Here is a 16,631-nt window from a genome sequence, read left to right as displayed (position 1 = left end):
TATTTATCAAACTCGTGAGGGCTATTTTTCAGAAAATTTGAATTATCCGTTATTTTATGGGTTTTTATAAAAAAATCACAATCATAAATCCAAATAAAAAAATAAAGTCCTGAAGTAACCGTGGCTTTGTAACTACATACCAAATTTCTTCAAAAATCAGACCACAGGTGTGGTCTGGAGCTCTGTTCACATCCACACAAACAGACAGACACACACACACAGACTCAAACACTCATACTACACTATACCAATACTTGTGTGGACGTGGGTTTTTAACCAAATTATGTGGACCTCAAGGCACATGGTTGAAAAACATCATATGTTCTTTCTAACCTCAAATTGAGGATGAATATGTAAGAATGATGAATATGTTTATTGGTCTAGATGAAGTAAAAAATAACCATGAAAATTGTGTGGATGTCCTCACAGTTAATGCAAGAGTTGGTCATGTCCCTACAGGTAATACAAAAGCCTATGTCCGCAGAATTAATGTAAATGTTGATACAATCGAGTGTTTTTTCCATTGAAGGTGTTTAGGTCCATAGAGTTTGGGAATTTCCCTAGTTGGATTTTGACAGTATATTTGTTAGGTTATGTCTCCGATCCTGTTAATAAGTTAATCGTTGTATATTTGTCACATGTAAAAAATTACATGTACCATATGTACAATATAATAAAAATAATGCTTCTCATTTGATAATAACATAATACTAGTGTACCGGTTGCTCGAATTCGAGCAATTGCTAAGTCGACTTATTAGAGGCGTTATTTTAAAACGAATAACAGTCATAATTGCTGATGACTAAGATTCGACTCAAAGATTATGGAAATAAACAAGATGTACGTAACAGATCGATATAGGCCTAATCAACATTTTTTGTAAATATCTTATCATTTTTCAAAAGCTGATTATGTTTTTTAGCGTTTTCTACAAATAGCCTTACTCTTATTCGCATTAGGTTGTCCATAATAACGATTAAAATTTCAAAAAAAATCATGATTTCTATTTCTTCTACTTGGTGGTGTTCTATGACTTTCCTATGTTTCCATAGTTTGCAAATCGGCTCTTTCAATGATAACTAAGAAATGCAGCACAGTATTAAAAAGTTTTCTTTTTAGTATATAAAATTATCCAGGCTCTCTCACTCTTTTCCATTGTAATATTTACGCCAACCCAAATTCAAAGGGTAAATATTTCATTTCAACCAAGTCAGTAAATGTTTGTAGCATATGTTAAATTTCATAACATTTTTTGTTTCCCATGTTAATCTGATGGAGAAATACAAAACTTTAAAGGGCCCCAGGACCTCACTCTCTAATTATTTCCCTAAAAAGAATGTTTCCTGCACAATTTCACGTTACGCTCTTTCCAATGACACCAAAAACATGTCAATCGGTTCAGTAGTTTCGGAGGAGTAATTTTCACAAAAAACATGTTTGCCTATTAATATATAGATAGATTGGCCTTATGTCAAAAATAAATTGCTGGAGAGCTATCAAGATTTTTCACTGAAACAATCTATATTGTTCGATATTCGTAATATTATATGATTCAAAACAAATTGTTGTGATTTCCAGAATTTGTTTAAAAACTGAAACATTTTGTATTTTTAACACTTATTATTTTGCGTATCAATATTGTATCTATCAATCAACAAATTTGTATTGCAACATTATTCATGAATTGAAATCGTATGCAGGTAATAATATAAAGAGACGACGCAAACACATCGATGTTTTGAAAATATCTACGTTTGAAAAAAAACAACAAACATTTAAAAATTACTGAAAGACTACCAACAGAGTGTGTTTTTGAAAATAAAAATAAATAGCAAATTAAAATTGATCAATTAACAAAAAAATTAATTTGCCAAATATGTAGTATTTTATACATTATTAATGAAAATATTTACTGGATTTTTTACCGATCTTTATACAACTCGACATGTAGACTCTTTTCAACTAAATGAAACCCATCCTAGAAAAAGTATTAACTGTATCCAATTTTGAATTTCAAATTAAAGGTCTTTAGAAATATTTGCAATTATTTTCATACAATAGAGAAACTGGATAAAAGTTTTACATAGTATTGCATTTAAAGCACTTTTAATGTGAATTGAATAACACTTTATTTACAAAAACAATAATTGATTCAATAGAGGAAAGAAAAAAGGAAATGAAGTTATGGGAGATACAGCAATCTAGAGATCTTGACAGTATCTCACACAGAACACTGTTGAATAATATTAAGTCTTGGTTAACACAAGTTATCTTTGTATTATTTTGTATCTTATATTCTTAATAGACAAAATAATGTTTAAATTTCATACTCTAAAGATAATAAAATCATTACCAAATAGTGATAACTAAAAATTTTTAAAAAGTATGCTTTATCAGTTATTAGATTATTTTGAAAAAAATAGTATGTTAGACCAAGATCAACATGGTTATAGGATAGATAAGTCCACCATTGATATCTTTTATTGAAAATATTCAAGAAAATTTGGTTGAAGACAACTGTATTATTGGTGTTTTTTTTTTTTTTTTTGTGGCTGGTGCGTCTGACCCTTAGCGATGAAATATGTAATAAATAAAAGTATGTGTAAATGTATATATATGAAATTAAAATTATTTTTTATTATATGTAAATAAAAGGTTGGTCCGTCTGACGCAGCTAACAGCTGATTACAGGGACAAGGCTCCAAAGAAACTCACACGATTTATAGCATTAGGATGACGTGTAACAGCTATCGCTAACCACTATAGCAAACATTGGTAAATATATACATCCTAAGACTCTTTTCTCATTAACTAGCGTCCTAGCCCAATGGCTACAGCATCTAACCAACATACAGGAGACCGGAGTTCAAAATTCGACCAAGCCACAAACTTTTTACCCATAATTAAATTATTAAAAGTCATATTATAAGGTATGCATAACATTCAAAAGTACTATGTATAAGGTTACGTACCAGCTGTCAGCTGATTAACCTTAACCCCTGACAATCGGGGAGGGATGTCTACTACTTCTAACAATTAATTTACCTTAACCCCTAGAACCCAAGAACCCAAAATACACCTAAGTAAATGCACCAGTAGCTGACAGTGCTCCAGAAGCTGACAGTTTGAGTTTATTTACATTATAATGTGGTCTCTTAAAAATATTAACACATTATTGCATTGTTAGAAGATCATATGTTTATTCTTGATTTGTTTACAAACAAATCAGTGAAATTTAGCCCATACTCGCTGAATAGTGGTGGTTTGAAAGCGACCCTGTCCGTGCACATCACATTTAGTCGATTCCCTTAATGAAATTGTTAAGAAGGTAAGTTTGGTTTTTTGTCATTTCGCTAAATTTCTTAAATAGTATTAATTATTAGGCTCATTATTTTTATCAATTATACCTTTGTTGACAATTTCATGATAAAATTGGGGTGTTAGGGGTTTTGGATTTAAAATTATATCAATGTCAGGCTTTGGTATACAAAAGCCATACAAGTTCCGCTAGCTGACAGGGGATATTACGTACAAAGGTTGAATTAAGTTTAAAAATGTTATAAAATATATTAAAAAAAAACCTTTTTGTATGACAAATTTGAAAACTACACTAAATTTAGAATCACTTAAAATCCGTGATATCGCTTTAGTTCCTATTTATTCAAAACCACGGATTTTAAGTGCGTATAGTTTCTTATACTGTCAGCTACTGGTGCATTTACCTTAAATAGCGGTTGCTTTACCCCTAGAAAACTACCCCTGCTCAAGGGGAACGGGACGATTGGCACACATTTTTGGACTTTCTGCCCATGGCAGTATTGGCACAATCATTTGAGCGGAATAAGTAGGGTCAACTCGCCTGTTTAGAAAAGGCACGATTGGCACAACCGCTCGACCAGGTAGACGCCATCGAACGAGGGAAAACGGGAATTTTAAAATTCCCGTCAACTCTGCACGACAGTTATTTGCCGGTAATGTCACGTACTTTCAAAGGTTAGGTTAGGTTAGGCTAGGTTAGGTTAGGTTGGGTTAGGTTAGGTTAGGTTAGGTTAGGTTAGGTTAGGTTAGGTTAGGTCAAGTTAGGTTATGTTACGTTATGTTATGTTAGGTTAGGTTATGTTAGGTTAGTGTAGGTTTATTTGGATCCAGCTAGCGCAGTGACCGTAGCTGCAGATTTGTCGCGAAAACTTACACCTTGCTTACTCCAATAAGCACCACAGCAGGGAATATGTGGGGACAAAACAATTTCCACTTCCTTACCGGGCTTTTGTGTCAATCGTGCCTTTCCTAACCTTACAGGTTGACCCTTCTTAATCCCCTCTAATGATTGTGCCAGTCGTGCTATTCCAAATCGGCTAAAAATGTGTGCCAATCGTTCTACGGCCTGCTCAAGTGGTTGGTGTTCTACTACCAATGCATTCTAGAATGATCTTTGTCAAAATCAGTTTCATAAACTGAGTTTTCACAGAGTTGTACATTTACACCTTACAAGACATAAAGATGGAATAAACTTATCCCAACATAATTCAGCATTTTATTGAAAAAAAAAAACAACCTTCATAGGATCTAAGTTTTCAAATAATTGACCGACATCACTTAGAGCAAATATGAACAACAAACGATTAAGAAATAATGTGAAAATCTTTTTAGTCAAGGAAAGATGTTCCTCTTTAGAAGATAATTTTAAGAAAAAATATGAAGAGTGATATATATTAGCACAGTTTTGACCCAGTTAATCATGAAAATTAGTTGTTATATATTACCTTTTGTATGGAAGTTTTGATATTTTATGACACTTTTCTTGTATGTATGTACAAAATCTATATATATAAAATCCAATGTATGTTTGTATATTTGTATGTTTGTATATTTGTATGTTTGTATATTTGTATGTTTGTCCTTTATGGACTCGAAAACCGCTCGACAGATTGTAATGAAACTTTCAGGCATTATTAAGCATTATTCAAGGATGGTTTGTGTGAAGTTTGGTGCAGACCCGTCAATAGGGCTCCGCCCCAGTGGCTCTGGAGTTTCCCATGTTAACCTTATGAGTACTCATATTTAAATGGAATTAACGAATCTTAACAGCTGGTGCAACTAAACAATTTGATTCTGTGATGTTCAATAGCATTAAAAAGTTAATAGGTTTACCAACAGGGTGCAGCACTATTATTTTTTTTAAATTTATGACAACAGCTAATTTGCAACCAAAAGGTGAGTGAGCGTAGCGAACGAACTTCAACCTCGAGGCGAGTTAGCGTAGCGAACGAGCTAACCTGAAGGCAAGTGAGCGCAGCGAACGAGCTCCAACCTAAAGGTGAGTGAGCGTAGCGAACGAACTTCAACCAGGACGTGATTGAACCATGCGAACGAGCTTATCTTGAATATGAAAATGAACGAGCATGTGACATAAAACCACAATAGGACAGGACGACGTCTGTCGGGCCAGCTAGTAATAAATAGATTTTGATATGATTTGTTTAGACCAGCTCTCTCACTCCCGTCATTGTCAGTTCCATTTAAATATAAATAAAATATGTTTAATTTTTTATAAATGACGGTCAGTAACGTCATTTATTAATGCTTATGATCCATACCGTTTCAGTTCCAATAAACCTATTTAATAACCATAAAATATTAAATAACTATTTTCGTATACAGAGTGTTGCAAAAGTGTTTACGCATATTATTGGGAACAAATAAATGTGTAACGCAATGCTTTGCGATGGCCATCGCATTTGTGGTAATATTATTAATTTAAAGATTTTCTTATTTCATTAAAAGACCATTGAAAATTTATAACTGAAATGAAAAAAATGAAACGCAAAGATATAACGAAGATTATAGAATATCCAAACAAATATTTTTATGTGTAGTAATAATTTATAAATAAAAAACTTTTATAAAACAAAACGTTTTTAAATGCACTAAAAAGTAGAAAATAATTTATAAATATGTAGAGAGTATTAATACTTGTAAGATTTAAAACGAAAAACGTGGGGTGCATGCAATAGATCATTTACAATTACCTTCACCTATTGAACTAATGTATAATTATCAATTGCATGCACCTTACGTTTTTCGTTTTAAATCGTACAAGTATTTATACTCTCCACATATTTATAAATTATTTTCTACTTTTTAGTGCATTTAAAAATGTTTTGTTTTATAAAAGTTTTTTATTTATAAATTATTTTCTACTTTTTAGTTTTTAATGTGTGTGGATGTTAAATCAATTTCATGCATCTATATCAAATTAAGACAGAGGCATGTGGGAAATCTAAGGTTTATTTGAGTTTCTTTTCATATAATTATGTATTAGATTGAACGTATGGCCTATCTACTTACTATAAATATATCAATCTATTTAATTTATTGTTTACTTTATAGAATACTTTTTTTTTTTTTTTTTTTTTTTTTTTTTTTTTTTTTTTTTAGGGTGAGGAGGGAAAATGCTTTTACGCACACAGGTAGCCAGCCTGTAGTGTGAGACTCCTGAGTTTATCACAGACTACTCACTAAAAAACCCCCTCTACTCTGTTGGACACAGACCTGGAATTGTTTGTCACATTACTTCAAGTCAGGCCAACATGTGACCTAAGCCCACAGGGCTCGCACCGTTTCTGGCATTATTTATTTTTTGACCTACACCGCATCCCGGTCGAGGTCAAGCTTCTTGGCGCGGAGAACACCCTGGATGTAAAGTGACACACAGGTCCAATTGTCCTCACCCTCCATCATCATCGGTATGACCGTGTCCACCGACAGCAGTCCTACGAACTGTTGAGCCTCTAGGCGGGGCCTTTCCCAATGCTGGCAGTGGAAGAAAGTGTGTTCCACGTCATCGGGAATGCCTGGGCAGTATATGCAATCGGGTGACACGGCTTTGCCCATCCTGAACAAGTACGACCGGAAAAAGCCGTGACCCGTCAGAAATTGGGTGAGGTAGAAGTTCACCTCTCCGCACCGCCGATTAACCCAAGGTTGGACCTGTTGTATCAGTCGCCTGGTCCAGAGCCCCCTTGTCTCCTGTTCCCAGCTCTCCTGCCACAGCTGGAAGGTCCGGGTGCGTTCCTCAATACTTGCCTGGTCCTCCCCACGGCGCTGATAAATTGCCTTCCTCTCCGCCGCCAAAAGTTTGACGGGGATGACTCCAGCAACCACCAGGACGGCGGGTTCGGACACTGTTCGATAGGCAGATGCTACCCTTAGTGCTGCCTGACGCTGCACTCGGGCGACTTTATAGAATACTAAATAAATAACAAACGACATTATTAACAAACACCTTTATATCTGCAATCAGATAGTTTATCTTTATTTTGAAATGTTTGTTTGTATAAAAAATCTCTTGGGAGCAGAATCTGTACCTCTTAACCTCTGCTTTTTAAAGTGTCAAATTTAAGTGTTTACAGCTGACTTAATTAATTGATATATTTACATTCTTTCAAAATGTAAACATTGACGATTTGGAAGCCAGTGGGGCGTAGCCCAAGGGAAATATGAAAATGAAATGCTATAATATTGCATTGTCATCCAATTGTGAACTATGTTTCAGATTTCAAGTCTCTAGCTCATCGGGAACTTCGTTTAAAATTGATATGAAAATTTTTAGGAAAGTGAGCTAATAAAAACAAGCCCAAGGGGCGTAGCCTAAGGGAAATATGAAAATTAAATGATATAATATTGCATTGTTATCCATTTGTGAGCTATAATTCAAGTTTCAAGTCTCATCGGGAAGTTAGTAAAAAATTGATTGCAACATTTGTACCGGACAAGAAAGCGAGCTAATAAAAACGTTTTAAAAAGAAACTTAACGGAAACAGTTGAAGTAAACTTTCTAACTTTATTATGAAAATATACTTACTAAGATTACAAATATTTCACTTACCTGCCAAGCCAATTTTCCTCCAGCATAATTCTAAAAAAAAATAAATACCTTATATAATACATTTGTTTACAATAGTATTCACTTTCTATTATCCTAAGACCATGAATCTTAAATATGTATATATGTATATATATATATATTATTTATTTAATTTTTATTCCACTTGACTGTAAGTAAAAGCTAAGACTATATAGATACAAAACTATTTATCACACTGGGAGAATAACGAGGCAAGGTAGTAGTGTATATCAAAAGTGTGTGTGATTAATTATTAAAGAACAAAATTATTGCTTGCCAAAAGTAAAAAAAAATCTATCGCCTAATATTTTATTTTCCACCTATTATATATAAATAAAGTTTTAGGATAATCGAACTGGGATCCAAAATATTTTTGAAAAGGAGTGTATTCGGAATGTTGGCCGGACAGGATGAGAGTGCAGACTGATTTTCGGCATACCCCCGCCCCTACAAAACCGGTTCAGAGCCACTCTAACCACCTACCCCCAGGCTTCACCAGGACACGCAAGAGCTTTATTGCATTATTAAATATCCATCATATTTTCATATGGAATAAAACTTGGAGTTTTCTTAGTAACTTTATAGTTTAAATTACAATCGTTTGGGCAGCTCCACGGAACTAGCCTGTTAAGTGTCAATAATCTCGGACTTCATCACAGCATTGTGGCCTATCCCAAATGTGACAATGTGTTGGTCTTTGGAAAGATTTCTCTTGCTCTAGAGTCATTACAAGGGGAATATATACCACCATTTGAATTTTAATAAAGCCATAAGTCTCAAATAGCTTTTCGAAAACCACATCCATAACATTTGCACCACTATACGGCTCTTCAGAAATGATTTTAGAATCTCTCACTACAACAAATGCAAATTCAAATGGGGTGTGGTTGTTAGAAATTATAAATGACTTATACTGGTCAAATCACTCATGTTTCCACAGTTCAACTACTGCATCACTGTGGTTAATGATATGACTGTGTCTTTGGCAAAAAAATTATTAATTAATTATTATTAATTTAATTATTTATTTTATTTAATTTTAATTTATTAATTATTAATTACGAGTAGAAAATAATTTTGTTTAATTCTAGTTCAATCTTAGGCGTGATGACCATGTCACACCCTATTACAATTATGAATCAATTTTTAAATTAGAGGACATAAAAAAATACGAAAACTTTTTATTACCAATAAAAACCTGTTGCGTTTCATTCGACCATCAATTTTGGTATTCCAAATTATCTTTAAAGAATTTTAAATTATTGCATGAAAGAGGTGCAAGGGATACCGTCTCGTCCACGCTTTGCATTCCTCATCACAGAACAACTGGTTATAACAAATAATTTTTAGTAACAGCATGCCACCTATGGAACTCCATAGCCATAACCTTTTCACATTAAATCCATAGAAAACCTATCACGACTGATGGGGGCGCTGAAGGGATATTCCTTTGACCGGATGGCCGTGGCTTGGCGGGATGGCGTGCGTTAGGCCTAGATGCAGCAGATGGTGTATGTGTGTGTCACTGTATGTTAGGGAAGATGAAATAAATTATGCTATTTTATAATTTGTTATGTTAAAACTGCATTGTATTTTTTTGTTAGTAATTTAATGTAATTTTTAGAGGTTATATATATATATATATATGTTTGTCGTATTTAACTATCGTAGGTTTTATAATTGTAGACTATTTTAGCACTTTTATTTATATCATTTCTTGGATTTAAAGCAGCTATACCACCAACAAAAGCATTTATTGTCAATATTTTTTTTATGTTTTGATTTAATACTTTCTGGTGTGGGGATGTGTTACTTTGGAGTTAGGGGCTTATCGTAAGTATAATTATTACAAGGCTTGTAAACATGCAGCTACCAATATTTGGTGTGGTCATATATTGACCCACTGCCTTGAGCTTGGTACTTGTGCATGGACGGGTCAATCATTAAAAGAGCATATTCAATTTGAGAGTTTAAATCTGTTTTCTCAATGATTAAGGTCATAAGGCTTCTAAAATCTGAACACATTCTTTTTCACTTATTCATTTTATATTTTGATCTGAGCTTTCACAGAGTTGTACATTTACACCTTACAAGAGATAAAGATGGAATAAACTTATCCCAACATAATTCAGCATTTTATTGAAAAAAAAAAACAACCCACATAGGATCTAAGTTTTCAAATAATTGACCGACATCACTTAGAGCAAATATGAACAACAAACGTTTAAGAAATAATGTGAAAACAATGTGAACACATTTTTTTTACTTATTCATTTTATATTTTGATCTGTTGTGTGATCAAAAGTTTATTTTATTTGCAAAGGACAAGACTGAAGAGTGTTTTTAAGTTCAGTTTTAATCGATTTACCAATAAATTTTATCATTGTTTGTGGACATGTGTTGCAAGAATTGATGGATCGTCTAAAATTACCAAAAACATTTCTCCTACAGAAATTACAAGTCTTGTGAGTTTGTAAGATTTTTTTAAGAGGTTGGCAGCCTCTTTTAACCATGCATTTGCCCGTCCACATAGACTACAGATCTGTGCGTGGAACGTATCCAGCAAGGCAAGGGGTGAGCCGTAGGTGAACTGTACTGATGAAATGTTTGCGGCAGTGACCAGGATCCGAACCCGCGACATCGCTGCCTTGGGCCCGAAGACCGTGATGCTACGACTGAGCCACCGACTCACCTAAATCTAAGAGCAACGTTACTATCACACATTAAATAACATATTGTAACCCTTATTTGATGTATCAACGTGTAGTTTCGAATTAATTTATTTTTTTTTCGCGAGAGAAACGAAGGATTGTTGACATATGGTCTTCATTTTTATATATTATTTAAAACTCTGTTTTTGTCTTCAATATAGACAAGGTAGTTAATTTGGAAATTTCGATTATTTTACTAAAACAAAACGTAAAATTGCTCATATCCTGAAAACGGCTTGAGATTTGTCAAAACGGTTGAAATTTAGGAATAGTAAGTGCGTTCCAACTGTTGATCAATAACAATGATACAGCGTAAAAAAAATTAAAAATTGAAATTTGTTTAAAATTATTTTATTTGTTTTTAGTGGGATAGTGATGATAACAGATTTGGATTTTGAAAATATACATATGGGGACGAATGGGGATTTGAAATATTTATGGAGTTGGACAGTAATATAGAACGTTTGTATAGGGATGTATATTGAGGCAGAGAGCAGGATCTTAAAAGAGGCTAAAAATGCTCCTAACGTTTTTCTCGTTAAAAAAATTCCTCTGTATAGCCTCTAAAATACCAATAGTGACGTCCCTTTGCTATATTACTACTATTGACATTTATGGCTATTATTGATATACCAAGTCTCATTACTTTATCTATATTAGTAAAATATATATAAAACCGTTCCTGGACTTTTCTGCTACACGTGAACCAATAACTTGAGTAATTTATATCTGTTTTTTATGAAATTCAACTTAAGATATAGAGTGAGATAAACATTAATGGGTTTTTACAACAGCTTGGTCGGATCATAGAAACGGGGTTTTGTAGGGATTTTATGGGGTAAGCATTGTTTTTTTTTTCTCATTTTGAACCCCAAAACATAGCACTTATAAAATTCTCTTTTAACCATTTCATGAAGCTTAAAAAGAAAAAATGTGTAAATTCAAATATTTTTACGTTTTGGATACTGAGTAAATCCTCATAAAATTGTTAATTTAAAATTTACATGTAATTCTGATGCAGAATAAGTTAACCGTTGTAGTTTGCTTGATTATGGATATATTTCTATCAAAATTGGCGAATGTATTTATTTTATACTAAGCTAAATTGTACTTTAAATTATTATTACCATTATTCTAGTTACAGTATTATTACTACATTCTTACCCTACCTGTTGCAGCAAACCTAGGTACTTGTTTAACATAATGTTATTTAAATATATTTAATTGAAAAGCTCATCAGGCAAATGGAAATTTCCTTTGCTACAGGTATTTTTTATACTTAGCTTTATTCGCATTGTATATGGACAATATATTTAGATTTTATTTAAATAGACAATTTAAAGAGGTGAGGCTATAAATTATCAATAGTAATACCATAGTTTGATTTACAGTATTACGATCAAAGATGTAGTGTAAAACATCTTTTACAAATTAAACGTAATTTTATCGTCAACTATCCAGTGTTGTATTCAAGTATTTATTTTTTATGTAAGTTAACAGACAACTACTAAAATGTGAAAAGATTATTTGATTTTTAAATCGGTGAAGCAATTGAAATGTAAAAGAGTAAAAGTGAAAAGGTTAGCTGGTAAAGAATAGGATACTTGAAGTGGGCTCAGTTTGTTGTAAGATCAATTACTAGACTGCAACACGAGTCAAAAGAAAACAAAATATCTGCTTTAAACAATTCCAATATGAAATTATGTAGGAAATAAAATTAAATATGAGTTTGGTTATACCATGGGGTCAACAATTTTAAAAAGAACCGTGAATTACAGATAAACAATAACGTTTTGTCTATGGGGACAAGAATCTAACATAGAGATACAAATAAATAGCAATAAGTTTTATATCGTCGAAAATCTCATTTCACTGGTTTTGAAATTGAATCTGGTTATGGAACATGGAAAGTTATGGAAAGTTTTACAAGCTATAACTTATATACTATAACTATAAACTAATGAACTAATAATAAACAAATAAACTAAAACTATATAGAGATGTAGATTCCGCCTTAATATTTTTTCCTGGTGACATTTTAGAAAGGTGATGGATGTATGTAGTTTTGTGAAATTAATAGAAAATAAGTCGGGTGATTAAATTAAAATAGTGGAAATTGAATGACCAGACTCACTCGCCAAGTGCCACTTCCAGGTTTTTTGTCATCCATTAGAGTCTGAAAAAACAAAACTTAATAGTTACTTTAATAGTTTTTAATTACTTATAAAAACTAAAAGCTACAGATTAGACATAGGTGTATTGATTTATAATTGTTATCATGTAGGTGTAGGAAGATTTATATCAAAACATGGTAATGTTAACGCTCTCACTCAAGTAAAAAAAAAAATTAGGCCTACAATTTTAATTTCAACATTTGTTACTAAAAATTATCAAACTTACTTTTTAAAATGGCAGGTTTTAAACAACTTACGTTCGGTATTTGAACATTTATCAACTGTAAACAAAAGAAACACATGTAAATAACATTATATCTCCGATGAAAAATTGCAACTTATCTAATCACTATCATTTGGTATTTGGGTTGATGTTTAGATTATGAACCACAAAGTCTGGGACTTAGACTTAGCTTAAAGGGATACATTTATTTCTGTTAAGTTATAATACTATACGCAACGATTGCATGATTATGTTTAGATAATCATATAAAAATAGCACATGACTATCTAAACATGAACATGATATATAAATATGAAACATGACGGTATCTTATACCGTCATTTTGATGGGCTAATTACGCGAGTTGCTTACACTACTTTACCTACGATGGTTTGTAAACTACGTTTATAAAACATAATGTCCTATATTCTTTCTGTTTGATTTTTAGATAATATTTACTGCTAGCAGGATTATTACAAGTATTATTTTAAGGACAACTAGACAAATATTACACAATTTGTATCAAACGGATACAATAGATGTATTGAAACGGTTTGCTAACAAAATGTATGTCAAAACAAACGAAATTAAAGTATCCCTAAATTTGTATTGTTATCAATGAAGGGTCATCAATAAAAGGTTTTGCACACGTATATTGTTTTATAGTATCGTTTCTGTAATTAAGGTAGACAAATATTTTACAAACTGTTTGATCGCTTACCTCTATGTCGAATAGTTCATAGTAAGGTATCGTCTTACAGTGTAACGCAAAGGGTATTAATACGTAAATTTGACGAACATAAGAATTACATAGTAAGTTATCGTCTTACAGTGTAACGCTAAGGTCGTTAATACATAAATTTGACGTACATAAGAATTGCATGGTAAGGTATCGTCTTACAGTGTAACGCTAAGGTCGTTTATACATAAATTTGACGTACATAAGAACTGCATAGTAAGGTATCGTCTTACAGTGTAACGCAAAGGGTCTCAATACGTAAATTTTGCGTACATAAGAATGGCATAGTAAGGTATCGTCTTACAGTGTAACGCTAAGGTCGTTTATACATAAATTTGACGTACATAAGAATTGCATAGTAAGGTATCGTCATACAATGTGACGCAAAGTGTATCAATACGTAAATTTCATACGGGGTTGGCATATAAGTATATTATGCTCAATGCAGTTTTGCTCAATCGTTGCGTTTGAAATGGGAGAGGAAACAGTTTGATAAAATTTGCTTATTTAAATTTACGGTATATACTATAGTATTACACATCTACGATAGCCATAATGTTCTACCACTTCACCTAAACAAAAAGGAAAAAAAATCTTAACAATTTGAAAAATATATCACAGATTATTCATGAAATTAAAAACATAAACATAACTGTAAACAATCCTACTTTGACAGTTCTCATTGCGTATCAGAGTTGAAATTAGCTGTTTTCATAAATGAAAAAAAGTGCAGCACCCTGTTGGTAAATCTTATAACATATAAGCTTTTGCATATCATAGAACCAACTTTTTTACTTGAAACAGCTGACTAAATTCTTCAATTCCCTTTAAGTATGAATACTCATGAGATAAAAATATGCCTATATGTTAATCGGGAGTGTGAGCTATCATTATGCCAAATTTCAGCCTTATCCGTCCAGTAGTTAAAGCGTTATTGAACTTCAAACAAAGAAACAAACAAACAAATATTCACATTTAATATTAGTAAGATATATTTTTCTTTAATATTTTTAGACTACTGATAGGACACAAAAATCTTTTTAAAGTTTATGAAAGCTGATATTTGTGTTGACATTTATTGTCAGTAGAGTTTAAGGGATTTGTGATCCCATTTTTAGGAGATCGATGTACCTATTACTTATTCATTTAAATTTAAAAAAAATAGTAATTTTGTAACATCAAGATTGAAATTGAAAGTTTCAAAAGTAAAGAAAAAAGATAAGTAAATAAGAGATAGAAGGTGAAACAAGTATACGAACATGTAATAGGAAAACTTGATTAGATATGTTCATATTAGTCTATACAGGTTTTAGAATTAAGCAAGTCCTAAATGGCGGTTTCCTCTATTTACCTAAATTAAAGGCCATACACGTTCATCAAATGACGTGTACGGTTGAATTTTGCTTTCAAAAGCGTTGACGGATGTGTAACTATTTTACACAATAGATGTAAAGATAAAAAAATTCTTTACATTTTTCACCCTTTTCCTGTTACAAAGCACCGTCATAATAAACTCCCAGCAACACTGAACCATGTAAATAGTAATGCACCAACGCTAAGTCAGGTAATCAGTAATGAGGTAAGAAGCAGGACTGCCATCTCATAAGTTTCTATTTCAGTTATATCAGTGACCATATTGTTTTACTTGTAGCTTGGGATTGGGTAAAAGAAACCACATTATATTTTACAAAACAGTACAAAATATAACCATAGATTAAACCAGGTCTTGGTGGAAGATTTATGCAGAGGGAGATTGTGGAATACTTTTCTCTGCAAGAAGACCAGGTTATTGGGTTTAACTAGTGGAAATACTGACTTCAGATTTTCTTGCAGCAATTCATGTTATGTTTTAGCTACAAATCCACAATTGTAACTAAATAAAATGCAATTTAGTTGAATTGCAATTCATTTGAAACCTCGGCCAGTATTTCCACCAGTTTAGCGACACAGGCGTCTCCCGTAAACCAAGATATTATACACCCATAAATGAGTAATAACCCTACTATCGTCAAAAGTTTTCATTAGAAAATTACAAATATGTTATAGAAATGTTGATAAAAAACGTTCTTTAAATTGCGTAGTAAAATATTGTAATATATACCTGAAATTTTCCAAATTCTTCTCATGGTATTTTCTCCTTTGCAACAGTCTCTTGTTGTAGCAATGCCTTAAATAAATAATTGTATTAGTCAATAATGTAAAAGATTCCTGATTCGTGCGGATTCTGATCGAAACTTCTCTGATCACTTGTGACCCTGATCATTACATTTCTGTATAAAGATATTTCAAAGGTGATTTACCCTGATCGTTTCTTTATTGTACAAATTGCATGTGGTGTTAAAGTTTGGCCAACACTTTCCAACAGCAACATTTTTAGAAATTACTTTTTTCATAACATAGCTATGGCTAATGGTTAAAAAGTATAATGATAGACGGATTGGTAACTAAAAAGAAAAGCAAAAGGCCTGGAGATTATCAAATGCAAAATAAAAAAGTATATGTGTGGAATACTCCCACTCCATTCACACGCTCACGAAAGCGCTAAAGAAACACGACATTGAATTGGCTTTTAAAGACGGTGACACACTATCGATCTTTTCCCCGAACAAGACCCCGAACCGAGCAGGGAGAAGGGAGAAGGGAGGTCGAAGGGAGGATGTTCGATAGTGTGTCACGGGTCCGTACACCGATCAAGACGCCGAACAAGACATCAGGCCGAGCAGGGAGACGAGCGCTCTGGAGGCGGTTTTTTGGCGAAAGATCAAAGAAAAGATCGGTCCGATGTACGGTCCGATGTACGATAGTGTGTCACGGTACATTTTTGCCCCGTACATCGTCGCGAGCGCCGCACCGAGCGGCCGCCTGCGCTAGCATTGAT

General features: G+C 32.8%; 1 protein-coding gene across 1 annotated transcript in view; it reads right to left on the bottom strand.

Moving 5' to 3' along the window:
* LOC128992990 (uncharacterized) overlaps positions 1-15,915 on the bottom strand; it is a 35,162-nt gene extending 19,247 nt beyond the window's left edge. Inside the window, exons 1-4 of the mRNA XM_054416739.1 lie at positions 15,855-15,915; positions 13,049-13,072; positions 12,752-12,793; positions 7,889-7,918 (exon numbers count right to left, since the gene is read on the bottom strand). Coding sequence (XP_054272714.1) covers positions 7,889-7,918; positions 12,752-12,787 — 66 coding nt within the window. The 5' untranslated portion in view covers positions 12,788-12,793; positions 13,049-13,072; positions 15,855-15,915. The remainder of the gene's footprint in view (positions 1-7,888; positions 7,919-12,751; positions 12,794-13,048; positions 13,073-15,854) is intronic.
* Positions 15,916-16,631: the final 716 nt, after the last annotated feature.

This window comes from Macrosteles quadrilineatus, unplaced genomic scaffold (genome assembly GCF_028750875.1).
Source record: "Macrosteles quadrilineatus isolate MER2022 unplaced genomic scaffold, UCM_ALF_1.0 Scaffold_4__1_contigs__length_99947679, whole genome shotgun sequence".
Classification (NCBI taxonomy): domain Eukaryota; kingdom Metazoa; phylum Arthropoda; class Insecta; order Hemiptera; family Cicadellidae; genus Macrosteles; species Macrosteles quadrilineatus.
This window is presented reverse-complemented; position numbering and strand designations above follow the sequence as displayed.